Here is a 27,868-nt window from a genome sequence, read left to right as displayed (position 1 = left end):
TTTCAATAATTTATCAATGTGTTCCAGGGTTTTGGATACTAATTTAGGTCGTATGGGGTAAGGGTCTTGCTTCGGCCCCTGTGCCCCTTCTATTAATTCTATCTTATGGGGTTTTGCATTTATGGCTAGTCCATATGGTGAATCACTTGTACTCCAAATATGTTGTGGTAATTCTTCCATAACCCTTACTTTATTTTCATTATTCAACTGTTGGACCATAGTGAGCAAACTTGGTATTTCTTTATTTCCAAAATCTAAACACAGTCCTAATTGAGACAACAAGTCTCTACCACACAAATTTACTGGGCAATCAGGTGCCACTAAAAAGGGTACCACAGCCTCCCTTGAACCGTGCGGTTGGCATTCCAGTCGCACCAGAGTGGGTTCTGTTAGCCTTTTTCTTTGTTCTATCCCCGTAAATCCCACTGTTGTTCTATACTGATTTGAAAGCTTAACTCCCTGCGGTTTTGCACATAACACAGAGGTACTCGCCCCTGTATCTATCAAAAATCTCACAGGAGTTCCATATTTTCCAATTGTCAATGTAATAAAGGGCTCCCTTGTGTCTAACCTGAAAATCATTCCCTCTTCCTGACACTGGTCTGCTTCCAGTCAATAGCATTGGTCTGGAGTATTCTGCCAAGTTGGAAAGGCATTTACAGTGCCTTGTCTCTGTACTACAGCCCCTGGTCCCTGTGATTGCGTCGCCGGCTGCTGCATTGCAGTCTGCGGGGCACTCACAGGCATCCCTACTACTTGTGGCATCAATCCTTGCTGCGTCTGCATTTATACTTGGGGCATTCCTGCATTCTGATAACATTCTGAGGCATAGTGACCATATTGCTGACAAATCATATTGTTCAGAGGTTATTAGAGATTTTAAATCACCTCTTTCCCTATTAGCCCTACACACAAAACTAGCTAGGACTGTGACTAATTCAAACCAGATGATCTCTTAACACTGCAGGAATCTCACTTAAAAAAGAGTCAAACAAAGTTAAATTGCAAAGACATTCCACATAGAGAACTAGAAACAGAATAACACATATTTTAAAATAAACAGAGATCAGAATTCCCTATAAGACAAAGAACTTATTTAAATCTAATCTAAAACAATCTTTTAAAAGGAACAAAGAAAATTTCAGTTCTTCCTGACCTTTCTAACCTGTACACCCGAGAAATCAACACCAGATGACATTCCTCAACCTTCAGGCTGAACCAAAGGCTGATTTTCCTGTTCTCGCTGTATTTTTTCTACATCTGCATGAAAAAGATCTGCTACTACAGAAAATAAATTCCAAATTGTAAGATGCTTCTCTAAGCTTTTCTTCTGCCTAGTTTTATTTTTATTTTCTTGTAAGTAGCTCAGGAGAGATAATAATTTTGGACGATCAAACGATCCATCCTGAGACCAGCTCAAAACAGAATCTTTTGCATCATATTTGATCCATTTCTCATGTATTTTTTCAATCTGTTTTTTTTCTAATGGGAATAATTCTATGACATGCTGCAAAGGGGTGCATTTTTTTGAACTATCTAAATCTAAATACATAGCATATACAGGAGGCTTTTCTTTCTTATCTGCCCCTTTCCCTTTCATTGTATTCTGACTATTACAATTTCTCCTATAGAGCCACAACCTACAAAAATATACTAATGCACTTAAACAAAGAAAATATACAAAAAAGAAAACTACAAAACTAAACAAATATACCAGTAATAAGGCCACAGTGTAAGCTTACTCACGCGTCTTCTTATTTCTCTTTTTAGCAAGCCCAGGAGTCGTCACCTGTATGTCCACGTCAGTAGGTTGATCACGTCCACTTACGTGGTGCACAGAAATCAGGTTTAAACAACGCTTGCTTTGCTTTCAATCCTGTAAAAAACTTCATTAACAACAAACACTTAATTTGTCCTTCGTCTCGCCTTCTCTTTTCCGTGTGCGGCCTACTCCTGGCTGGCTCGCCACTTGAAGAAAAGGCTAGACGAATTTCATATTTAATATAAAAAGTAGTTTAAGAACTGAATACCAATCATATTCAGGAAGCATTTCTTGATAAGCAATATACAAGTCAGAATGAATGATTAAAACAAAGCAATGTACAGCAAAGAAATCAGAATGCTATATACAGACAAAGAAAAATTCAAAATGCTTACTTATTTCTTTGTTCCACTCTCCTTATAATCTTCTCCTGATATCACGTGCTTGCAGGCTGTACCATACCATAAATCCTACAGCAGAACATATGCTGCATCTGGTTCCCATTATCCCACAGACTTTCTGGAGCCTGCCTTTGGTTGATGTGGGCCTCATGTCTCAGGAGATTTAGTTTAGTGTTGAAACAGCTTGTTCTGCATGATCTTTGAAGCTTTCCACTTCTATTCTTTTATTCAACATTTTTATGCTTTTATTCAACAGCACACTGCTTTTTTTTGTAGTAACAGTGGGATTTGAAGCAGCCACCTCTGCATTACAAGACCAGTGATGTTACCACTTGCCCACAGCTCCACTTACTTGGGTGTCCCTCCCTTTTGATTATACCCCTCCAGGTCTCTCTCAGCCACTCACAGACAGCTTAACACACTGTGATTGGCTGAGAGAGACCTGAAGGGGTATAATCAAAAGGGAGGGACAGCCAAGTAAGTGGAGCTGTGGCCAAGTGGTTATATCATGGCTCTTGTAATGCAGAGGTGGCTGCTTCAAATCCCACTGTTACTACAAAAAAAAGCAGTGTGCAAAAACATTTGATTTCCCTGTTCAGGGAGAAAGACGGCCATTAAGAGAAGTGCACTTTCAGAGAGAAAGACGACCATCAAGAGAAAGACGGCTATTAAGGGAAGTGTACGTCAGGGACGGCCATCAAGGGAAAATGAACGGCAGGGACTTTTTAAATTTGTATGAAGTCTTTCTTGAACATTTCTCAAAACAGTATCACAAAATACAGCACTCCAGAACAAGTAAGTCATAACATAACTGATCAGCAAGATCCTTTTTTTTTTTTTACGAGCTGGCCGACCGGCTTCCCCTCCTAGGAAGGAAATGTTTTAAAGTTTTTTTTTTTGGGTGGGAGGGGGTTGGTGACCACTGGAGGAGTATGGGGAGGTCATCCCTGATTCCTTCCGGTGGTCATCTGGTCAGTTTGGGCATGTTTTTGAGACTTGGTCGTGAAAATAAATAGACCAAGTAAAACCGGCCAAATGCTCGTCATCGCCGGTTTTCTTTTTTCCATTATCAGCTGAAGCCGGCCATCTCGTAAGCACGCCCACATCCCGCCTTCACTACCCTGCCGACACGCCCCCTTGAAGTTTAGCCGCCTCCGCAATGGAATGCCGGCGAGTGTGTCCAAAAATCGGCTTTCGATTATACCGATTTGGCCGGTTGTAGGAGATGGCCGGCCATCTCCCGATTTGCGTCGGAAGATCGCCGGCGATCTCTTTCGAAAATAAGCCTGTAAGCCTCCTTCGTCAGGTTAGGTCAGTATACCATTGCAGCAGTATATTGTCCTGTTCTGAGGAAGGAAGTTTTGGCCTCTAAAAGCTAATTGAGAAATGTGTTACATTAGTCCAATAAAAAGATATTGCCTTATTTTCCATTTTTTTTTGTTTGTTAATTTGTAATGTGATTGGAATATGTCATATTGGATGACTAAGATGGCGGACAGATAGGTCGTACTGAGAGGAGCTCCTCCGGACATCACCGGAGAACTCCACATCAGATACTACAGGCGGTGGACATCCAGCCTAGCCGCCGAAAGGAATGGAGAGTGGACCGGAACGGTACCGCAGACGACCTGAGCCGTTACACAGGACCCTGGAGGGCGAACGCCCCCAGCCACAACACACATCTGGGCCCAGGGTCTCCGACGACCAGCAGAATAGCGAAGGCTGGCAAATGCGAAGCGCGCAAGCAACCTGCCGTGAATGCCGCCATCGGCGCGTACCATCCGAGCAGAGAACTGCACGGCGACTGGAGAGACTGGTAAGATTCGGCCAGGCAGGAGAGCCCTCGTTGCCCGGACAAGCTAGTTGAGCGGCAGCACAGCTAAAGGCCGAACGACCCTCACCCGGACTCAAAGCGGGGTGGAACTCACGAGAGGCGTCCGACCGCTATCCGGATCGAGATGTGGGTGCACAAAGGAGTCAAACGCCTTTGTTTGGATACTGGACCAGATCTCGCGGAGTGCTTCCAAGAAACCCCCTGCTGCTGGTGGCGCGGAGCAACTTGGACAAGAGCTACCGGTGTGGATGCACCGTGGGTAGGAGATAAGCCTTTTACTCACCCGCTCGCTCCCACCGTGGGCCTGACCTCCCCTGCTACACAGCGGACAGAGCGACCGGAGACCAGGAAAGCTGAAAGTGTGGAAGACAAGCCGGATGTAAGGAGTGAAGGACTTGTCTCGGCCTAGCCTCTCAGACTCTACAACCCATGAGATTGCGGCTAGCACGAGGCGCAACCGGCAGCGAACTAGCTTGGGACCAAAGCAATCAAGGGTAAAAAAAGGTCGCTTCTACGCGTCCTCCAAATTTGACCCGACTTTGATACTGAACTCCCGCTGCGGATGCTGAAAGAGCCCTAAACCGCCCAAACACGAGAACCGCCGCGATCACATACACCGAAGAGGAGGACACGTGGCACGCAACACTGAATAAAACAAACTGCAAGTATATACCTGCAAGTATTGACTCTCTTTGAAAAACTCTTTTCACACAATAATACAATATTTCACACTCATGTGATACTGCTTGATACTACATATACCTAGTGCTTAATTGTCCACACAGATCGAAGTTAACATTGCTTAATGTTGATACTGCTTGACTGTTGGATGTTTACACCAAATCGTTAAGTACCTGCTTAATGATATTACTGCTTGATGTTTACACCAAATTGCTTAATATATGCTTATACATGCTTATATATGCTAATATTGATATTGCTTAATGTTCACACAAAATTGCTTAATAGGTGCTTATATATGCTTATTCATGCTTAAAGTTGACACTGCTTGATGTTCACACAAAATCTACTACTACTACTACTTGACATTTCTAAAGCGCTACTAGGGTTACGCAGCGCTGTACAATTTAACATAGAAGGACAGTCCCTGCTCAAAGAAGCTTACAGTCTCATCCACTAACACCACCAGGCATCACCAACCGTTACCAAACACAGCCAACATGAATATCAACAAAGTGCTCATGATAATCTACTTCCTCCCCCTAATCTACCACGTATGGACCACTCCCAATATAAACAACAATCTACCCGCAACACATAAACCTTACGGACAACCCAACTACAGTTTACCAATCCAAAAAATAACAACCAACTAAAAGGAAAAACAAATACATTCAGAAATAACCAACAGAAAGGGAAGAAAGGACACAACAAAAACAGACACCAAGAAAACAGGCAAATAATAAAAATTAACACAACCAAGTCCCAAAATGAATCCTGCCGACCAATCCAAATGGAATACGTAAACGCCAGATCAGTAGTAATTAAAACAGAGATTATAACAGATTGGATCACCACAGACAGCCTTGACCTCCTATTCATCACTGAAACCTGGATTCATGACCGTAAAGACCCCATAATCCTAGATTTATGTCCACCAGGATACAAAATTACCCACTGGACAAGAAATGGAAAAAGAGGAGGAGGAATAGCCATGATATACAAATCCGAGTTCACCATCACAGCCACAGCCGAATCCATTTTGCCACAACTCGAAATCGCCTCGGTAAGAATTAATCACCCTAACTTGCAAGAACACCTTAACGCAGTCCTGCTCTATAGACCACCAGGCAACTGGCAAGACTCCCAAACACACTTCATGAACTTTATCTCGAACACTTGTGTCTCCACCTCGAATCTTATCATAATAGGAGATATCAACCTACACCTTGAAGATCTTAACTCAACAAGTACCCAAGAATGCGAAGAATTCCTACCACTATGGGATCTTCACAGGACAAACACGCAACCAACTCACATCAAAGGACACACACTAGACATTGTCACACACAAATTTGACCCCGACTCAAACCTTATACTAACAGACACAAACTGGACACCCGCACCATGGTCCGACCACTATAAAGAAAACATCTACCTCCAATGGCGAACGAAAGACTCACCGAATAAACAAGAACGAAAAGCCTATACCACGAGAGGAAAAATATTAGTTGGTAGGACAGTCCCAGAGGTGCAGTTGCACCCATGGCAAGAGAATCTGTAGTGAGTCTTTTCCAATGCAGTCAGTCTTGAGCAGCTGTAGTAAAATTATCCATGTAGAGGTAGAGCAGTTTGCTTTAGCCACATTTTGTCTCTGCCAGGTCTTGGAGCACTTTTTACAACCTTTCAACCAGATGGAGGAAAAGCGGGTGGACTGGTTCTTGCATTCTTCTTTCTTCTCCATTCCAAACCCAAAAACCTGTAATGAAATCAACACAGAAGTGGAAACATCTACCTATCTGTCCAGATATACCCAGCTTCCACCTTGCACCTCAAACCACCCAACCCCTCCCTCCTACCACCAGTACTCAGGCCCTCAAGAGTCCAAAATCAGGAGCAGGGGAGAAGAGTCCATATATAAGTGAGGAATACATCTGCAGAGTCACCAGTGCTTTCCCCCTCTCCCCTAGCTAGAATACTGATTCCTTCCAGTTCTCATTCACACTCTTGCTTATGTACAGGCCTCCCTTTCAGATCATGTGAACAAAGTGCTCTGCTGGCTTAACAAAGTCAGTTGCTCTGCTTTTGTCATATATTCAAACACGCTGGGTGGACGATAGTGTACTCTATTCACATAGATCACAGCACTTCTCCCTGGAAGCTCTGCTGGGAATATTGCCAGTCTGCAGAGGAGTCCTGAAAAAAGTAAACACATTGATTCTGCACCCAGACCTCACCTAAGTTTTGAGCCACGTCCAGATTATGTTTGTCCCTGAAACTATGGAGGTGGATAACTGCTCAAGGTCTGCCTGCACTTTCAGGCACAAGAGCCAGTGCCAGATACACCTGGTTGATCTTGATGGTGCCATTTTTTAAATGCTTAAGCAGTGAAAGGAGCTGCCTGGAAGTGAAGCTTACCAGATTTGTGTCTTCAGTCTTCGTGGGGAGCCCAGCTATATATGGATGTTATTCAGCTAGCAATGAGCTAGTCTTTTAACTCCCTACCCTCCAAGTCGCAAGATCCTGGACAGCTGAAAGTAGCTTCTTCACTCCCAGCCTCAAGTTCAGCTGCTTAGGTATCTTAGCAATCAACTTTCTGTGGTGTTTTTAATCTCCTTCATGTTACCCAAGGAAGAAGTGAGACTCGACAATGATTTTTCATCCAACTCTGAGCTGCCTTGGGAGCTGCAACCTGCACCTTCCAACTTTTTCTTGGATCTTTTCAGCTTGACTGCTTGATTGGCCTATATCAAGGGTAAATATTGTGTTTCTTAATTGAGACATCAACGAGGTAAGTTAGATCTGCCCATTCCACAATGTAAATGAATTTATTAGAAAAAACTGTGGAAGACCAGGTAGCATATATCTCACCCAATCAGTGTGCTGTGTGATTCCTCTCCCCCCCACAACCCCCTCACCTTGACATGTTTCTTGAGACACAGCTGGACATCTGCTGTATTACTGAAACTTGACATTCTGAGGCTAACTTCTGATTAGTCAAATAATTGATACTTTCTTTTGAACACTTTTTTTATTTGGAACCAAAACTAGACAAAACAAATTTATACTTATCATAAAGAAAATTGCACAGTAAACTCTATATTGTATAACAATACACATACAAGATTATTGGAAGGATTCAACATCTTCCAAGCTAGGTTAGATTTGGATCTCTGCAAAGCAGCACAAGAATCAAAACCACATTGTATCAGTTGATCACCAAGCAAAAGGTCCAGTTTATCTTGCAGATTAGGGAGGTTTTCCTAAGGGGCATAGTACAAGACCTTGATGTCCACTCTTTGTGATCAGTTGAGGTGTTCTATGGATAATCCTGCAAATAAGGTAAGGGTTTTGATATTTTTTATCAGTCTCTTTCCGCAAAGTGTAACATGCTATATATACTGTTAGATAGTCCTTATGCCCTTGACTTGCACAGTATGGTTTTCTCCTTGTTTTGGTCTTCTTTTTTTTTTTTTTTTTTGCGAGAGACAGTAGAAATTGACTTTGGAAGGGTAGGAGTCTTCTTAGAAGCTGATTTCTGTAGATATCCCTAGGGGTTGTACTTAACAGTGATGTTATTTAATATAGCCTCTTGCTATTTTGTAATATATAGTATCATCCAAATATTCTTACCAGTTGAAAATGTAAAATGTCACAAATGAGGTGTGGGTGTGTGTGGACTATATCCAGTGGTGTGCTGGTAAATTTTTAACAACAGGCTCTCTCCCCGGTCCACCTCGGTGCCCCCCCCCCCCCCCAAAAAAAAAAAAAAATTGCAGAGCTGGCTATACCCCGGGGGGGGGGGGGGGCAGGCAACACATTACTCTCTCCAGGAAAAAAAAATTAAATGATCCCAGATTCCAATCTAATTCATGTTTAATATGGGATAAAATGCCATAAATAAGTAAATAAACATAAACTTTTAACGCTCAGCACCTGATTCTCAAAGTGGACATATTCCAAACACTATAATGAAAATAAAATTATTTTTTTTCTACCTTTGTTGTCTGGTGACTTTGTTTCTCTGATCATGCAGGTCCAGTATCTAATTCTGCTGCTCTCTATCTGTTCCCTTGACTCCGTTTCCAGGGCTTCCTTTCCATTTATTTCTTTTCTTTCCTCTTTTCTTCTTCATTTCTGGTCCTCCGCATACTTGACTGTACAGTGGATCCAGCTTCTGCCTATTTTCTCCATCCATGTGCAGTTTCTCTCATCACTTCCTTTTCCCTCATCTAATCTCCTTCCTCTATCTTCCCTCCATGTCCAGAATTTCTCTTGCTCTCCCCGCCATCCATGTCCTGAAACTCTTCTCTCTCCTCTCTGCCCATCCATGCCCAGCAATTCTCTCCCCTGCTTCCCTCTGCCCATCCATGCTCAGCAATTCTTTCCCCTGCCCCCCTCTGCCCACCCATGCCCAGCAGTTCTCTCCCCTGCCTCCCTCTGCCCATCCATGCCCAGCAGTTCTCTCCCCTGCCTCCCTCTGCCCATCCATGCCCAGCAGTTCTCTCCCCTGCCGTCCTCTGCCCAGCCATGCCCAGCAGTTCTCCCTCCCTCCCCTGCCCTCCCGCTCCCATCCAGGTCTAGCGATGTCCTTCGCCCCCCCATCCTCCCCTGCCGCTCCCATCCGTCCGTTTCAATTACCTGCCTCGAAGCGCCGCATTATCTAAAGCCTGCCTGCTACCCGTCTCCAGCTGCCTGCCTTCCCTGCTTGCTTCTCAGGAATTGGTTTGCGCCCTTAGTCCTGCTGCGGGAAAAGGAAATGACGTCAGAAGGCGGGACTAAGGCGCGAACCAACTCCTGAGAAGCAAGCAGGGAAGGCAGGCAGCTGGAGACGGGCAGCAGGCAGGCTTTAGATAATGCGGCGCTTCGAGGCAGGTAATTAACGGACGGATGGGAGCGGCAGGGGAGGATGGGGGGGGGCGAAGGACATCGCTACACATGGATGGAAGCGGGAGGGGAAGGTAAGCATGGCGCCCTCCTGCCATGCTTACCTCGTGCAGTGGAGCCGGCTTGCCCCCTACAACAACCAGCTCGCAAGAGCTGTCAAAATTTAACAAGCGGCTCTTGCGAGCCGGTGCGAGCCGGCTCCAGCACACCACTGACTATATCTGCATTGGCTTTCTGAGAGTAAACTAGTTTTGAATTTGGCTAAAACAGAGCTGCTTTAGGTTAGCCTTATTAGATTTTATATATGATGCCTAAAATATCGGCACTGAAATAAAATACGTCTAGGTGTATTCTATAAAGTATGCCTAAATTTAGGCATGCTTTACAGAATAAGCCTAAATTTCTTCACGGTTTACAGAATACGTCGCGTGCCCGTCTGCACGACTAAATTTAGGCACGGAAATGATGACCCCCAAATTACGTGTGGACCGGGAATATTCTATAACCACGTACATAGATTTTGGATTCACCCATGACCTATGGACAGGCCCCCTTTCAACTATGTGAATTAGAATTTATGTGCATCACATTATAGAATATACTTAGACAGTTCTGCACGTAAATTATAATTAATGCAATTAGTGTCAATTGCTTGTTAATTGGCAATTATCAGCACTGGCTTGTTAACTAATTAAGTTGTGTGTGCAAATCCAGAATATGATTGGATTTGTGCACGCAACTTAAGTCACGCTATATAGAATCCCGGAGATTGTGTTTTGACACAATCTTCTTTTGTCATGAAAGATGTATATCTGCCTGTTGTATTGGTGCTAGAAGTTCGTCTTCTGGTAGGTTCACAGCTATCAGCCTGTGATCAAGTATGTACTGTAGTTTCATGATCTTTTTCAAATCAAAACATTTATTAGACTCTATTTTATTTCAAGTGCAGTAACAGTCATTAGTTCTTACAGGGATTGATACTGTAATTCTATATGTAGGGTTCCCTGTTTGAATATTATGATTATTATAGACTGTGCAGAACTCAGCAGCTAGATTAGTTACTGGAACACCAGTGAACAAACATCACTTTTCAACTGAAGATCCTACACTGACTTCCAGTTGCACAGCAAATTAGATTTAAAATGATTATGCTGATTTATAGCATTTGTAGATATATTTCCAGGCTGTATCCTAATTCCATACTTTCAGAAGATCATATAGAATCTAGTGGTCCTGTCGCTTTCTCAAGCAAATTTATACATTATTTTGAATATGGTTTTCTCGATGACAATTAGTTTGGAATCCTTTGCCAATAGGGCTTAGGACACAGAATGAGTACCTGTTACTTAAAAAACTTAAAAACTCATCTGCTCTCACATACATTTGAACCAACATCAAGGTTTATAGTATTTTGAATTTTGAAGCATTTAAGCAAGTGCATGGTTCTCAACCCTTCCCAGATAGGTTAACAATGTATGTATGGTTGATGGATGTTGTTTATAAGGATTTATGTGTATTTTTTGGCAAGAGGTAAAATTTTAGGTGTGTAGTGTTGTTGTATTGTTAAATTATGCTTTATTTTTTAGAATCCATCTAGGACACTTGTTGATAACAAGGAATAGAAATCTAAGTAAATGGGCTAAATGGTCAGTGATGAATAAATAGTAGGGTGCCCTGGAGATCTGCACTGGAATAGCTGCTTTTAATACTGTATATGTATAAATTATCTGGAAAAGGGAGCAATAAGTGAAGGGATTAAATTAAATTACCATTCAGAGTTAAATCACAAGCAGGTTATGAGGAAAAGCAGATTGTGAGGAATTACAGAAAGGGGACTGGGTGGCTAAATGGCAAATGAAATTTAATGTGGATAAGTGCAAAACGATGTATATAGGAACAAGTATTCATAACCATTGAAAAATGATGATGGGTTCAATATTAGGAGTCAGCTCCCAGGAAAGGATCGTTAAGTCATGGTGGACAATATGCTGAAATCCTCAGCTCAATGTGTGACCGTGATTGGGAAAGCAAAATATTCAAAATTATTTAGAAGTGAATGGAGAATAAACTGGGAAAATATAATCAGGGCCCCCAGGCTCCCGCAGTTTTATGGGTCAGGCTGCAGAATCCAGCCGTTTCTGCAAAATTGCCATAAGAGACCAGGAGTCGGGTTGAGCAACACCAGAATCTACCTGTGCGTCTTTCCTCCTTGCTACTTGGCTCTGATTGAAGACTGATGCATGCAGTAATGAAAAGTGATGATATGAAGCCAGGACCAAGTAGCTGCTTTGTATATCCTGTCCAGCATGGCACACTTCAAGAAACAAATGGATGCTGCAGTGGTTCTTACTATTCCATTGTGTAAAAGGTACTTTTGCATGGACGACTGTGTGGTTTATGGTGAAACTTAGAAAGCACTGTTTTCTCAACATGGAAAGAAGTGACTACCTTTGGTAGGAATTTAGTATGAGTAGGAATAACTACTTTGTTCTGATGAAACTGAGTGTTAATTTCATAGGTGGCCAAAACTTTACATTTGCTGAGCTTTCTAGCTTAAGTACCTGCAACTAGAAAGAGCACATTCCAGCTGGGATACTTAAAAGATGTGAAGTCCATAGGCTCAAATGATGATTTAATGAGAGCTGTAAGACACAGAGAGGTCCCACGTTTCTGTATAGGTGGTTTGATATGAAGATGCTCCTTCAGGACCCTGTAAAGCTAAAAGTCTGTCTACTAGAACATAAACTGAGAAGGTGCTGAGATGAACTACTGTTCAGGATGTCTGCAATCCAGAGAATTTGTTGCCAGAGAATGTGGTAAAGGCGGTTAGCTTAGTGGAGTTTAAAAAAGTTTTTAAAAGGTTTGGACGGCTTCCTAAAGGAAAAGTCCATAGACCGTTATTAAATGGACTTGGGGAAAATCCACTATTTCTGGGATAAGCAGTATAAAGTGTTTTGTACTTTTTGGGATCTTGCCAGGTATTTGTGATCTGGATTGGCCACTGTTGGAAACAGGATGCTGGGCTTGATGGACCTTTGGTCTTTCCCAGTATGGCAATACTTATGTACTTATAGAGATGATAGAGGTATTGAGATATGGTGTTTGGAAGACACTGAACTGGGGTAATGACCATTAGTGAAACACCAGCTCAGTATTTCTTCTATTAAAATGCATAGGTAATCTGGTGGAAGGATTCTTTGCTTGCCACCAAGATATCTTCAATTGGCTTTTGTAAACTTAGGATGGAGAGTAAACATTGTTGAATATCTGTCATTAGGGCTAGTGATTGGAGATTTTGATGCAGAAGGGGGCCCAATTCTGTGTTGTCAAAGTTGGAAAGTTTTGAAGCCCCACAGAGGAAGAACTGAGAGTCTTTTGAGAAGAGAACTATTTCTGACAAGACCAGTACAGAGTTATAAGAATCACTGTGCTGGACTCTTTTTTTTTTTTTTTTTTTTTTTTCTTTTTTTTTTAATTTGTGGAAGGTGTTTGCTGTTAGAGGGATTGGCTAATAAACAGGACTTGGGCCCTTCCTCTACGCTTATGACCAGAGGAATCCTTGCTAGCCATTCCAGGGGATGAGCCCTCTGAAAAATAGAAGGGTGGCCTAGTGTTTTTTGTGGTGGAAAAGAAGTATATTCAAGCAGAGTTCCAGTCCTAAAAAATATCATGCAATGTTTGATGGTTCAAAGACAACTTGTGGGGCTGAAAAACTTCTAAAACCTGTCTATCTGGTTCTGACTGAACCTCTGCTGACAGCTAACATGATGAAGTGCATTCTGATGTTTGTATTGATTTGAATCTTATCGTTGGAAGTTTATCATTAGACCTAGGTGGCAAAATTTATTGGATTTTGTGACTCCTGATGCAGGTGTTTTGCCGATACTTGGCCATGTCGAGACTTTTATGCATTGTACCAACTTTATTTGTAATTGAAGTTCTGTTCTGCTTCTTAAACATAAGGTTCTTTTTTCCTGGTCTGTTGGTTCTTTTTTGCTGGTCTCTTTTTGTGTTTCCCTCACTTGTCTGTTTTGGAGAATCTGTGAAGGTTGCTCCCTTCTCGTTTTGTGGACTGATTCTGATGGCCATGATTGTAAACTGGCCTGAATTTGTATGCAGTGAGAAATTGCAAAGCCTTATATGTGCCACTTCCCAGCATAGCCAAAGGGAACCGTCACCTAACTTGGGGCTTAATTTCTTGGGGATGGTTGGCTGATGTCCCTACTTTGGTGTTTTTGGACTTGTGCATAGGGGTGTGTGTCTCTTTTTCTTGCTCTGGAATGTAGTTCTGCCATTTCTTTTTAGACTCCAAAAGCTATAGGGATGTTCTGCTCAAGCTCCTCATTTCCTGGAAGCCTGCAAGGAAGAGAATGGGAGGGTGAGCCAGCAGAGAACAGTCCTTTTTCCTAATTTATTCCCTCTTCCCTTGCTTCTGTCCCTAGTGCTCTTGCCCCTCCCCAGCTCCACAGTTTTATTTCCTTTGTCTACAAATTAAGCCTTGTCCTACTTGACATAAAATATGGCAACCGAGTTGTCTGTCTGTATTAAAGCTGATTGATCCTGAAGAAGATGTAAATACTTGGAGAGAGTAAAATATTGTCCTAAGCTTCAGATAATTAATGTAGAACACTAATTTATTTCTGACCAGGCTAAAAGGGATTACTGAGAGCTAAAGTCACTCCTGTGGATAAGTAAACATTGCTTCGCTGAGAAATTTGGTGACTTAAAAGCTTGGGAGAAAAGAGGGATGGTGGGTTAATTGAGTCTGTGTTTTTAATTTCCTTAAAAACCCAAAAGTGTCAGTTATTCCCTTGTTAAAATTTCCTTGAGAGAAATAGTTTTAGATGTCTTTTTTCCATACTTTCTCCTCAATTTCTGCCCACTCCTAACACATTCCTTAAATTATAGTCTCTTATCCCATGTAAGAAGACAAGATATTGTGTTTTCACAACAGTTAATTTGGGATTTAAATAAAGAAGGGAGTAAGCTTGGCTTAATAAACAGATTAGTTGTAGTCCCCTTGCAAATCATTGACTAATCAACATTAAATATATCAAATTAATTTTGAAAGCCTTTGCACTGGATTAAACATCTCTTCCATTTCATCAAGCAGATTAATCCATAGACTGGTGGGTTGTGTCCATCTACCAGCAGGTGGAGATAGAGAGCAATCTTTTGCCTCCCTTAGTATATGTGGTCATGTGCTGCCGGAAACTCCCCAGTATGTTCTCTATCTCAGCAGGTGTGTGGTCATACAGCAGCAGTTCTGGCTAGGTCTCCAAGCCTAATTGTTTAGGTTTTGTTGAGTACCTGGGGTTGAGGGCTCTTCTTGAGCAAGTGAAACCTGGTGGTTCCAGGTCCCTCCTTTTCTCCCCCCCTCCCGCTGGCTCCGTTTTGAAAAAAAAATACAGAAAAATAGACGTCTTTGAGAGAAAAACGTCTTTGGTTGCAGCTGCTCACGGGGACTCCCAAGGGCTTCTCAGACAAGGTCATCGCCACTATGCTGAGAGCGAGGAAGCGCTCTACTTCTACTACTTACGCCAGGGTTTGGCATACCTTTGCATCGTGGTGCGAGGCAGGCTCTCTTATCGCCCTTCACTGCTCCAATATCTTCAGTGTTGGCGTTCCTGCAAGAGGGTCTGGAGAAAGGCCTGTCGCTCAGTTCACTGAAAGTCCAGGTGGCGGCTCTAGCTTGCTTCAGGAGCCGTTTGAAGGGTGCTTCCCTGGCTTCGCAGCCAGACGTGCTGCGCTTCCTCAAAGGAGTTATTCACCTACGCCCTCCTCTGCACTCGATAGTGCCTACGTGGAATCTCAATCTGGTGCTACGGGCCTTACAGAAGCCGCCCTTTGAGCCCTTGTCGAGGGCATCGCTGAAGGACCTGACGTTGAAAGCGGTCTTTTTGGTTGCTATCACTTCAGCCAGAAGAGTTTCCAAGCTCCAGGCACTCTCGTGTCGAGAGCCGTTCCTGCGGTTCACTGAGGCAGGAGTGTCGATTCGCCCAGTGCCTTCCTTTCTGCCCAAGATTGTTTCTCGCTTCCATGTGAATCAGCAACTTTGTCTACCCTCCTTTCATAGGGAGGATTACCCAGAGGAGTACCCTGCTCTCAAATGTCTGGATGTGAGACGAGTCATCATCAGATACTTGGAAGTGACCAATGACTTCCGGAAGTTGGATCACCTGTTCATGCTGTTCGTAGGCCCTCGTAAGGGTCTGCAGGCATCTAAGCCTACTGTGGCACGTTGGGTCAAGGAGACGATTGCGGCAGCTTATGTGGCTGCAGGGAAGCTTCCGCCTATTCAGCTGAAGGCGCACTCTACTAGAGCACAGGCGGCATCGATGGCAGAGTCCAGATCCGTCTCCTTGGAAGAGATTTGTAGAGCGGCGACTTGGGCGTCGGCTCATACCTTCTCACGACATTACCGCTTGGATGTGGCTGCTCGGGCCAAGGCCCAGTTTTGAGCTTCAGTGTTGCGTTCAGGGATTTCCATGTCCCGCCCTGGGTGAGTACTGCTTCGGTACATCCCACCAGTCTATGGATTGATCTGCTTGATGAAATAGAAGGTAAAATTATGTATCATACCTGATAATTTTCTTTCCATTAATCATAGCAGATCAATCCATAGCCCCGCCCAGACATCTGTATTGTTTTTGTTCTGGTTATATTTCAGGTTCAAGTTTAATCTTTGTGTTCAAGTTCTTCCAATTGGATTTTCCTTGAGTTGAAACAATTTTGTGTTACAGTGAGCTGCTGCTTCCTCTCCCCCCCCCCCCCTCCCCCGTTTCGGCGGTGGCTGGATTGATAACTAAATTATGTACCTTGTATTAAGTTTTGCATATTCTGCTATCAGTTTTGTATTGTCATCTTGATTTTTTTAGTTGTGGAGGATTAATTTAATTGCATCATCTCCAGGTATGCCTGTTTTTACTTTTTATGTAAACTGCATTGAATGAATATGGTTATTGCAGTATAGAAGCATAGTTTTGATTGTTCAAAAATCCAAGAATTTCATTCCTATTCAATTTCCATTCCACTGTCCCCAAACAAATCATCCATATACAATGCATGTTATTAATTGCAATATATCCGAAAAATTAGGTTAGGCCTTTGAGGTCATCTGTCATTTCAAAGCCATGTACTTGGTATTTGGCAAATCTTATAACACTGTTCCATGTAATCTAATGGCTTGATATCATTATTTTTCCCAGCAAGTACATTTTTACAAGTCCTGTTCAGTAAAAATGGTATACCTTAAAGGAATTCTAAAACAGGTTGCTTTACCACTGTCAACCTGAATGTAGAGAATGCTAACTCTGAAGCGCCTAAGTGTGAAGTAGCACAGTTTGTATTTGTAAGAGGGGGGGTGTTCACGTGGGTAGAGTGTGGGTGGGCCATAGGCAGGGCAGACATTTAGGCAGCCATATGGTAAATTTCTGTGCCCTCATTTATGTCAGGCGAATGTACATTAATATTGGGCTAACGTTCAGTAAGGGCACTTGGCTGGCCAAGAGTATAGATTAGGCTCTCACCCTGAGTCACTGGGGTACCTAAATGAAGTCATTCTGTTGTAAAATTGCCCCCCTTGTGTTTTATAGGATAATAGGTATGTCAGCCTCCTAGTTCATATACATATTTTATGTCTGTAAGGTAAGTGGCACATACAGCTTAGCCTTTAGAGATTACCATTGCTTTGTAACATGTATTAAGGAATGCATTCATCATTATTACAGTTACACTCCTAGTAATTTTGTTGATCTAATGACAATACTTGAAAAGTGGTTCATAGCTAGCAAAAAATCTCTGTGTATTGCTGACTCTCTGTAGTATTTACTCCTGCCAGAATTGTGCATGACTGTGGAGCGCAGAATTCCCCAGTCGCACAGAATTCAATATTTCTGTGCAGAATCTGTGCTCTCCACCTGCCCAACTCTGCTGCTTGACCCCCATGCCTGCTGCCACCTGTTTTCTGCACTCTCTCCCACTTCCTCGCCCAACCCCTCACCCGCTGCCACCTGACGATGACGCTTGACCCCCCTCCCGCTTGCTGCTGCCACCACTGCCCAACTCCTCCGCCACGTCCCATCCTCCCCCCCCCCCCCCCCCCGCCTGCCCGCTTACCTGAACACACCATGCCCTGGTGGTGTAAGTGGCCTCTTTGTGAGCAGAAAAGAACCCCACTCTTTCCTGCCCCACTGCCGTCACGCTGCCGTGCTTTTTCAAAATGGCCATCAAGACTTCAAGTACTAACCTTGTGAGTCTACTGCTTGAAATCTCAGCAGCCACTGGAAAAAGCACGGCAGCAGGGCAGGAAAGAGTGGGGTTCTTTCCTGCCCTGAAGAGTTTCTCCCGATGCAGCAGCTCCTACATCAAGGATGAGTAAGGGAGTGGCTGGAGGAGGGACTGTATAAAAAAGGGGGGATTCTGGGGTGACTGTAAAAAAAAAAAAAAGTGGGGATGCTGTGGGAGGGGGCTGCCAAAAAAGGCATGCTGGGAGGGATGGAGGGGGCTTCAAAATGGGAATGCTATGTGTGGGGGGGAGGGAGGGACTGTAAAAAAAAAAAAGAGGGGGGATTCTGTGGGTGAATATAAAAAAGGGATACTGTGGGTGGGAAAGAGCTGTAAACAAAGGGGGGGGGGTGCTCGGAGGCAGGGAGGGGTCTGCAAAAAAGGGGAATGCTGTTTGGGGAAAAGGGGCTGTGAAAAAAGGGGGTGCTCTGGATGACTTTAAAAAAGGGATTGGGTGGGAGGGGGCTGTGAAAAAAGGGGGATGTGGGTGGGAGGGGGTCTGCAAAAAAAAGGGATGCTATGAGGGAGGGATGGGCTGTAAAAAAAATGGGGGGGGGGGATGCTGTGGGTGACAAAAGGATGCTGTGGGTGGGAGGGGATGCTGTGAGGGAGGGAGGGGGCTGCCAAAAAAGAGGAATGCTATGTGTGGGGAGTGAGGGGCTGTTTAAAAAAAAAAAGGAGGATGGTGGGAGGAAGGGAGGGGATCGCAAAAAAGGGGAATGCTATGTGTGGGGGATGCTGTGGGTGCCTGTAGAGAAGGATGCTGTGGGTGGGAGGGGGCTGCAAAAAGTATTGGGATTATTGGTTAAATTATGCCAAATAAACTTGTAGCATTTGGAAACTTTGTGCGCAGAATTTTGCAGAATTTGCAAGCTTTGTGAGCAGAAATATGAAAATGTTTGTGCAGAATTTTTTTTTTTTTTTTTTTTTTGGGGGGGGGGGGGGGGCACAGAATTCTGGCAGGAGTAACTATTCTAGATCCTCTTTTACCAAACCATGCTAGCAATTCCTGGTGCATCTTTGCTGACAAATGACCATTCACTTTGAATAGACTTCATCGGCATTGGCACGAATCGCTAGCGTGGTTTGGGTATCGCTAGCGTGGTTTGGTAAAAGAAACCTCCAGTGTTTCTTTAAAGGAAAAATTACTGTGCTCTTTACTGTATTAGATGTTACATTTCTGCCGCTATACTTTCTGTCCCTGTCATCCCTCCATTACCTTCCACCTCGCACAGCTGGTCCTGGTAAACGGTAGCATAGTAGTTGAGAACAGTGATTTGTCTTGCTTAATCCGACTGGTGCCCATGTTCTTCCAAGCTGTATGTTAAGAATATATATATATACTTGATCACCTGTAGAACATTGCTTTTATTACCTGGGAAGTATAAATAATTCCTTTAGCTTCTTTTGCTAGGTGACTGGTCACCTTCCCTCAATCGTATCTTAGAGTGTGCCAAAGCCCTGCTGTTGCTGCATGCAGGTTAGTCTTGCCTCCTCTCTGGGAGCTTGATGCAGCAGTACTACTTCTATTTGCATGTCTTCTCTTTTTTGATATATTCAGTTACAGGTAAATAAGCATGTAAGTTTGTATTCTTAAACTGTCACCAAAGCCCCATCACTCATCCACCCCTGTTTTTAACACTGCCCTCTGTATCTGCCCCGTGCATGCTTAAGTTCTGCCACTCTTGGATTATTCCCACCTCTGCTTAGTCTTTTCTAGGTATCTGCCACCCTCTCAGTAAAAAAAATATTGTCCTATAGCTTCCTTGCTTCTTTAGACTTTATATGTTTTACTGATATACTAAAATTTGATTATATGCTTGATCTTATTAAACTCTGAATGAGTTATAAAAAATCAGTTGCCACCAACCCACAAAACCACTCCACCCAAAACTCCTTAATATTCTAACTATAATTACGTTTAATCTATGGAAAATTACAATTTGTATTTTATTGAAACCTCCTAAGTATTTAAATATGGTTGTATCTTTTCGTCCTTTCTTTCCTCCAGTAAATACATTTTGAATTCTTAAGCTATTCTCTATAGAATTTGTGTTCCGGACATTTGTCTACATGAATTCTATCCTTTCAGTAATCTGCTCGCACTCCTCCACATCCTCATAATACATTTTCCATTTGTCATCCCAGTCCAGTGAAAAACTCAGGGCAGCTCGTACTACTTCATACATATTATGTGGTCATCTCTGGGAAAAGGTAACTAAAGTCACTGGAAACAAAAAATGAGATTTTAGTGAATTCTTAAAGCAAACAATTTGTAATACAACAGTCCAACCCTCATCTTTGTATGTGAAAAATAAAAAAGTTACAGAAGTTCAAAAGTTTAATTTTTGCAGACTGCTTATAGACCCATGGCATGGAAATTTTGTCATTCTCAACATTTAGATCAGCTACTTTAGTCACCTTTTCCCAGAGACGGTTGCATATATAGAGCAAGATATATTTGATGAATTTGCTGTGTATAAGATATTCTAATAACTAATAAAGGCAATAACTATCTTTCCCCTCTGACGGAAAAAGTCAGCTCTGTAGTGTCACCAAAAGAACTCTATCCCAGGTGCTCCCAAAAGTCCCCAAGAAAATATGGGGGTCTTTTACTAAGCCACAGCGGTGTTTTTAGTTCATGGTAGAAATCAGGCAGTAAATGCCAAGACACCCATTATATTTCTATGGGCATCTCGGCATTTACTGCCACCTGATTTCTACAACAGGCTAAAAACGCTACCGCGGCATAGTAAAAGAACCTCTGGTACTTATCTTTTTCAGAGTATATATATTTATTTAGAAAATATGCACTGCTCCCAAAAGTGTGTAAGAGAAAATGTGTCATCCCCCTTTTATCACTTTTAGGGGTATGTTTACTAAGGCGCATTAGCGTTTTTAACATGCCTTTAAAGTTAAGGCATGTTAAACGATAACGCCCCAGTACATTCGTATGGGTGCATTAACGTTTAATGCCATTAACACGAGTTAAAAACAGTAATGCGCCTATAGTGCAGCTTAGTAAACACAGCCCCTAGTTTATATATATATATATATTTTTTTTCTCCCTAAAATCCCTGAGAAAATAGTGTGCCAGTTATCTTCTCCTTGTCCTTTTCACAGAATAGATATATATATTTTTTATTTTGCTTTCAAAATAGTGTGAGAGAAAATATGTGCCAGTTATGTAGCGCCGTTGTGCAATTTTTACAGTTTTAACTTTTATTTTTGTTCCTTCAAGATTTTTTAGGAAGGGGTTTTTTTTTTTGTTTTGTTTTTTTTGTGCTTGACCTTGACCTTTCAGAGAATTGGCACATATTTTCTCGCTCGCTGTTCACACTTTTTTTTTTTTAATTCCCAAAACAGAGCACGAGAAAATATGTGCAATTTGGGAGCAAAAAATATAAAAGTTGTGAGATCAGGGTAATGGAATTGTCACCAATCCATTACACTAGAACTTGTCCAAGCTGGGCTCTGCTCACATATATGTCTGATTCATCTGCTTGTCTCTCAGCAAGTCTGATCCTTTTTTTCCCAAAAGGATTCTCTGTTACTGCCCAAATAGTGGTCACACAAATTACTGTTTGGCTGCTTCTTATTCAGCCCAGTATGGCCATATTTCCATTTATGGTTTCTCATCACTCTTGTATGGGAAGGAAGTGACTATTGTTAATTTGTATGCACCCAGTTCGGGGCAGGGAGAGTTTTTTGCTCAAGTTTTGGAAGCTCTTCTCCAATTCAAGAAAGGGGGATGATACTAGGTGGAGATTTTAATATGTATATGTCACCTATGGATCATTCCAAAGGGATGAGTAGTGCACATATAGCACATTGTAAGCAATTAAAGTCTCTCACCTCCAAGTTAGACTTAGTGGAGGTCTGGTGACTTAAACATCCAGGGCAGAGGTCATATACTTTTTTTCCCATTCACAGAATACCTATACTAGAATAGATATGATTTGGTGCAGCCGCCAATGGTGGGAACATGTAACTGACTCAGAAATAGGCTCCATCTCCATATCAGACCACGCGCTAGTTGAGCTTGGGTTGAAGGGATTGGAAGAGGAGAGACGCCAACTTTTCTGTAGGTTAAATGAACTGATATTGGGGGATAAAAAGGTATGTGATGACATTCGGGAGGTTATTCAGAGTTATTGTACAGTCGATACGGGGGAGGTCACAGATGGGAATTTGTGGGATGCGCTGAAGGCAGTGGTGCAGGGACATCTCATAAAATGGGGAGCCAGAAGAAAGCGGGAACGGGAAGCAAAGGAGATTTCGATTAGCGTATTTGGAAACGGTAACGGAATTCAAACATGCGTGGGATAAACATAAAGGAATCCTGCTCAGAAGGAAGGGATCCCCAGAAGCTTAGCCGGTCGTGGGAGGCAGGGCTGGTGGTTGGGAGGCGGGGATAGTGCTGGGCAGAGTTATACGGTCTTTGCCAGAGCCGGTGGTGGGAGGCGGGGCTGGTGGTTGGGAGGCAGGGATAGTGCTGTGCAGACTTATACGGTCTGTGCCAGAGCCGGTGGTGGGAGGCGGGGCGGGGATAGTGCTGGGCAGACTTATACGGTCTGTGCCCTGAAAAAGACAGGTACAAATCACGGTAAGGTATACACAAAAAATGGCACATGTGAGTTTATCTTGTTGGGTAGACTGGATGGACTGTGCAGGTCTTTTTCTGCCGTCATCTACTATGTTACTATGAATGTTTGTCATTTCAGACTTCTGATTTTCACTTATAAATACATTTATAGTTTGTCATCCTTCCTTCAGTTCTCATACATCATTAATCTGCTGTTTGCCTTCTTTGCAGTCTTATCACCCGTCCTCCCCAGTATTCCTTGGCCTAAAGAACACATTTTATTTTTGTGCTTTCTGTCTTCTACCACAAATGCTTTGGAATGATCTTACTTCCAGCATCCAAGTCACCACTGTCTTTAGTTCCCTTCTGATTCTAGTTAAAAGCTCACAAATTCAGGCTTTGATGGTGTTCCTGTATCTGTTTTAAACTCTGTACTCTTGTGGTAACTGTGCCTTATTGAAAGTGGTGGGTGCAATAATTTTCAAGGTGCCCCCCCTCCCCCCCCCCCGGTAAATCTCCCAAACCTTTGTTAGTCACATACCAGCAAATGATTTGTTTTGGTTTTTTTTTTGGGGGGGGGGGGCACCTTGAAAATTATTGCACCCACCAGATCCTCTAACGGAGACGCAGACCATTAGACCCTGACGCAGGCAACGAAACGCTGGCCATTGTTGGTCTTGGTCGCGCCATGGGTGCTATTGACTACTAGGAGGATCGGACCTGGTGAAAGCTAAGTAGCCGTTATACATTAACGTTTACAAATATCCTGCATAAGTTAAAAATTAATTAAAAAAGAAAAAAAGAATTACCGGTAAATCTATGCTGGATAGTGGCGGCTCTACTAGAGATGTTGTTGCCAATGATGAAGCAATTTAGCCCCTTTAAGCTCCATATCCATTAGAGCTAGGGGCTTCTTGAGGCGACACCTTCTCTTATTCATTTGAGATATATATATATATATATAAAATTTTCTGGGCAGTAGATTTTGCTGATGATATATCTCCTCCTTTACCATATTTTCATATTGTTGATAAAATCAGAGGGAGATTTCCTTTTGTAGTGTTTATAATTTAACAGTGTATCATTGCCCTACTTTTCATATAAAGCGTGGCACAAGGTAGTGCTGTCCATTATCTCTCCCCCCCCCCCCCCCCCCCCCCCAGTTTGACTTAGCATTGGAGGTGTTGTTGCAGAAGCTGCAGGACTCTCCCGACATTCAGGACCTTAAAGGTTACCCATAAGAATTTGCAATATTCTGATGATGTGGTTATCCTGCTGACGGATGTCTCTAGATCAGCCCCAAGATTAATGGCTTTATTGGGCAAATATGGAATGCTCTCTGGATATAAACTTAACTATTCTAAATCCCAGCTCATGCCAATGGGGCCTGTGGTGGGGCTCCCATTCTGTCTTTCTGATTTTGAAATAGTGTACACAGTGTTTACATATTTGGGGGTTCGGATTTCGTGTAAATCGAGTAATCTTTATAAAGTGAATCACCTCTTCATGCTAGCTGAGATTAGATGATCTTTGGAGGGTTGGACAAACTTACATATTTCATTACTAGGGAGGGTTAATCTGCTGAAGATGGTGGTTTTACCCCAGCTTTTGTAATTGTTTCAGCAGTTGCCAAGATCCTTTTTCACTCATTGCGAGGTTATATTATTTCCTTCTTATGGCACAGATAGATACCATGGACTAAATTGACTACCTTGTAACAGTGATGTGGGTGGGTTAGAAGTTCTGAATTTCTGCACTTACTATTTGGCTACCCGCCTAGTGAGAGTGCAGATCTGACTTAGTGTAGACCCGTACCCTGGGTGGCGCGACCTGGAGGAGTCGCAGGCGGGAGGACCTAGCTTAGCGGCTCTCCTAGTATTGAAGTTGTAATTGACTATGTCCCCTTCTTTTGCATCAATATAAGGGTTGGTGAAAGAAATTTGGACATAGAGGAATATTTTTGCCTTTTAACTTCCTTAATTAGGAATGCCTGTTTTCATGTAATATCTTTCTCAGAGGACCTGGTTTATTGGACTGGGAAGGGACTCTGTTTTCTGGGACAGATTTGGAAGGGTACTTAAGTCAAATCCTTTCAAGATCCTCATGCTATTATATGACATTCCCACATATACGCAATATATTTACTTTCAATTACAGAGAGCGATTATGGGGGGGAAGAGGTGTGTAGGTTTTTGCAACCCAGAAATGCTGTTGAGAGAGTTCTGACAACACTACTACTACTTAACATTCTATAGTGCTACTAGGGTTATGCAGCGCTGTACAATTTACATAGAGGGACAGTCCCTGCTCAAACAGCTTACAATCTAGAAGACAAGTGAACTTGGTCAACACCAAGACTTAGGGTCAAACTTATTACTAAATTGCATTCTGCTTTGACTTTTGGGGGTTAGGACTATGACACAGATGCTGGATTAATAGCTAGATGGAAAGGGGACGGGGCTGGCTCTTGAAGAGGACTAGTAAGAACTTTGGGATCAAACTGCAAAGATTTTGATTTGTAACAGGAGTTGGGAACTCATGTACAAATTGCTTCATTGAGCCTATCATTACCCAAAATTTTTTCTAAACTCTAGTGCTGCTGATCCTTATTGTTGGAAAGTTTGTGAACAGTGTAGTGATTATATATATAGAGGATGGGCAGACTGGATGGGTCATATGGCCTTTATCTGCTGTCATGTTTCTATGTTTCTATATGTGGTAGGGATCTGATAGGGGTACAAATATTTTGGGAAATTATTCAGGTGGCGACTCATATTTTACATGTTTCATTTGAACTTACAGGTGCCTATGTTTGTTGGGGAAATGGGGGGATGAGAATGTGACTAATAATCGTAAGAAGTGGATAGTGCATTGTTTTCACGCTGCCAGATCGACTATTGCATATTTTTGGAAGGGCGACCCTCAGGTGGAAGACCAAGTTACAGGATATTGTAATTTTGAAATCACTTACCAGTAAGATACAAGGGAAGAAAGCTGTGTATGATGAGATGTGGGACCCTTACTGGACTTGGCGATGACCGATGGCCTGACTCTGCAGAGTGTAAGGGTAGAGGAGGCACCATGTTTATGATATTTTTCTAAAGGAGCGATTGGAAGATGGTCAGTTGGAGGAGGGGGGTTAGGAACCATGGACCTTGTGTGGCTATTAGTGTGGCCCTTTTTTTGTGCTTATGCATTCTTATGTTATTAGTTGAGTAGTTCTTGTATTGTTACTGCTGTCTGCCAAGTTTAAATAGAGTTATAGTAACATAGTAAATGATGGCAGATAAAGACCTGAACGGTCCATCCAATCTACCCAACAGTCACACTCATTATCAATTCATGATTAAATCAACAATGAGTTTGATATCTTCTGAATACTACCGATTGTATCTTAGATCCTGTCATGACTATGTCATAACAACACTCTGTAAGCCACATTGAGCCTGCAAATAGGTGGGATAATGTGGGGTAGAAATGCAATAAATAATAATAATATATATTTTATCACAAGTCTTTCTTTGATGTTTCTAGGACAGACCGTAGAAGTCCGCTCGGCTCTGTCTTTATATTCCACCTACTAGAGTTGCCATCAAAGCAAACTCCAGCCTATCCAAATCCATTTTGCCGTTTGCAGGATCCAGACCATAAAAGTCTGTCCTGCACTGTCCTTGGTTTCAGCTACTGAAGTTGCCATTGAAGCCCTTTCCAGCCTATCCTAAACTGGATTGCCATATACAGACACAGACCTACAAAGACTGCCTAGCACCGACCTTAGTTCTTCACAGCCGGAGTAGCCATCCAAGTGTCACTCACACATCCACCCCCTGCAGCCATTTAAGGGTTTGTTTGTTTTTTTAATTTATATTTATTTTCTACCATCTGTTTTCTAAATAGAGTTTCTCTGTGTTCATCCCACACCTTTTTGAATTTTGTCACTTTTTTGAATTTCCTGATATTACTCCTAAGTCTACCACCCTGCAACCTCAGCTTATGTCCTCTAGTTTACCATTTCCCCTTCTGTGGAAGAGATTTGTTTCTATATTAATACTTATAATAAAAAAATTAAATTAGTATGTGCAAAATCTATTTAACATACCTTAACCTATGAATTTCCTCAATCTTTTCAGCACCCTAATAAATTCTACCAGGAGGGGGTAAACATATATCACATCAACATACCCAGCTCCCTACATACTACTCATTCATAACAGTAGCAGAAGATTGTTATTGGATCAGTCAGAATCGCACACTACCACCACATTGGCATTATACTTAAGCCAAGTCACTGATCTGGGTGGGCATGTAATCGTCAGCAATCCAGCTTTGCAGTTATATATATATTTTTTTGTATAAAGTTTTTCCATCTATATGTGCTCAATTTCCTATATGGAGAACCACAAAAATACTTAGCTCCATGTAGGTTATCTCTTTCACCCCAGTGTTCCATTTGACATATGTTAACCTATGAATTATTATGTACAGTCAATTTTCACACGTTAGATGATGTAATCTGTGTTAAGTTTTTTAAACATAAAACAAATGTCTGAAAAAAAAAAAGCCTGAAAATTGGTATTGAAATACCCAAAAGGAGCCAGAAAAAATTTTGCCTTTTCACATCTGTAATAGAAATGTACCATAATATTGCAGCCATTAAATAAATGATAATATAGACTTCTCACAATCACCTTTAATTAATATAACCAAATTATTATCTTGGGTTTACTTTGTATTATGACTAAATTGCAATTCGTATATTTATTTTACCAAAGCATACTTACTTTGCACTGTGTTTCAAAAGATAAGAATCTAAATTTCTGTGGTCGAGTATAATCCATGCTGATGTACCATTCTGCTTTTGTACTTGTTCACCTAGGACTGTATACTCGCCTGTTCCAATGCTGAGAGATCTGAATCAAAATTCTGTTATCAGGTAAGCTTATATTGAATACAGACATATAGTAGTTGGTCCATCTTCTTGCTCAGTTACTGTATATATTCTTCAAACCTTATTATTATTATTATTATTATGTTATTGTAGTTTGTAATTTTATGCTTTTTCTTTTTTTTTCTTCGGTATGTAAGCTGCATTGAACCTGCTGTATGTGGGAAAGCGCGGGGTACAAGTGTAATAAATAAATAAATACATATTTCTATATAGGTTGCTCTCACCTATAGGTCCTACCCTTACTTTCCTTCTTAATCACACTGTCCATGTAGTGACTTGCATATAGGTCACCCCTTACCTTCCCTATCCATCTGTGCTGATTCCAGCATCTCCCCTTTGCCTCCTTATACCCTCTAGGGTCTTCCCCCAGTCTTGCCAGCAGCAGCTGGATGCATAGTGTCCCTCCTTCATTACCCATGCCCTTGAGCTCAATCATACCTGTTCTGAGACTCCAGCAATTTCAGGGTCGGTGCAGGGCATTCCT

The 27,868-nt window shown here is 42.2% G+C and overlaps 1 protein-coding gene across 2 annotated transcripts in view; it reads left to right on the top strand.

Moving 5' to 3' along the window:
• XRN2 (5'-3' exoribonuclease 2) overlaps positions 1 to 27,868 on the top strand; it is a 363,942-nt gene that overhangs the window by 242,880 nt on the left and 93,194 nt on the right. For both annotated transcript variants that reach the window (XM_030196221.1, XM_030196223.1), the window contains exon 24: positions 27,313 to 27,369. In XM_030196221.1, the coding sequence (XP_030052081.1) occupies positions 27,313 to 27,369 (57 nt within the window). The remainder of the gene's footprint in view (positions 1 to 27,312; positions 27,370 to 27,868) is intronic.

The sequence above is a fragment of the Microcaecilia unicolor genome, chromosome 3, assembly GCF_901765095.1.
Source record: "Microcaecilia unicolor chromosome 3, aMicUni1.1, whole genome shotgun sequence".
NCBI lineage: Eukaryota > Metazoa > Chordata > Amphibia > Gymnophiona > Siphonopidae > Microcaecilia > Microcaecilia unicolor.
Note: the sequence above shows the minus strand (reverse complement) of the source record. Positions and strands in the feature narration are given on the sequence as shown.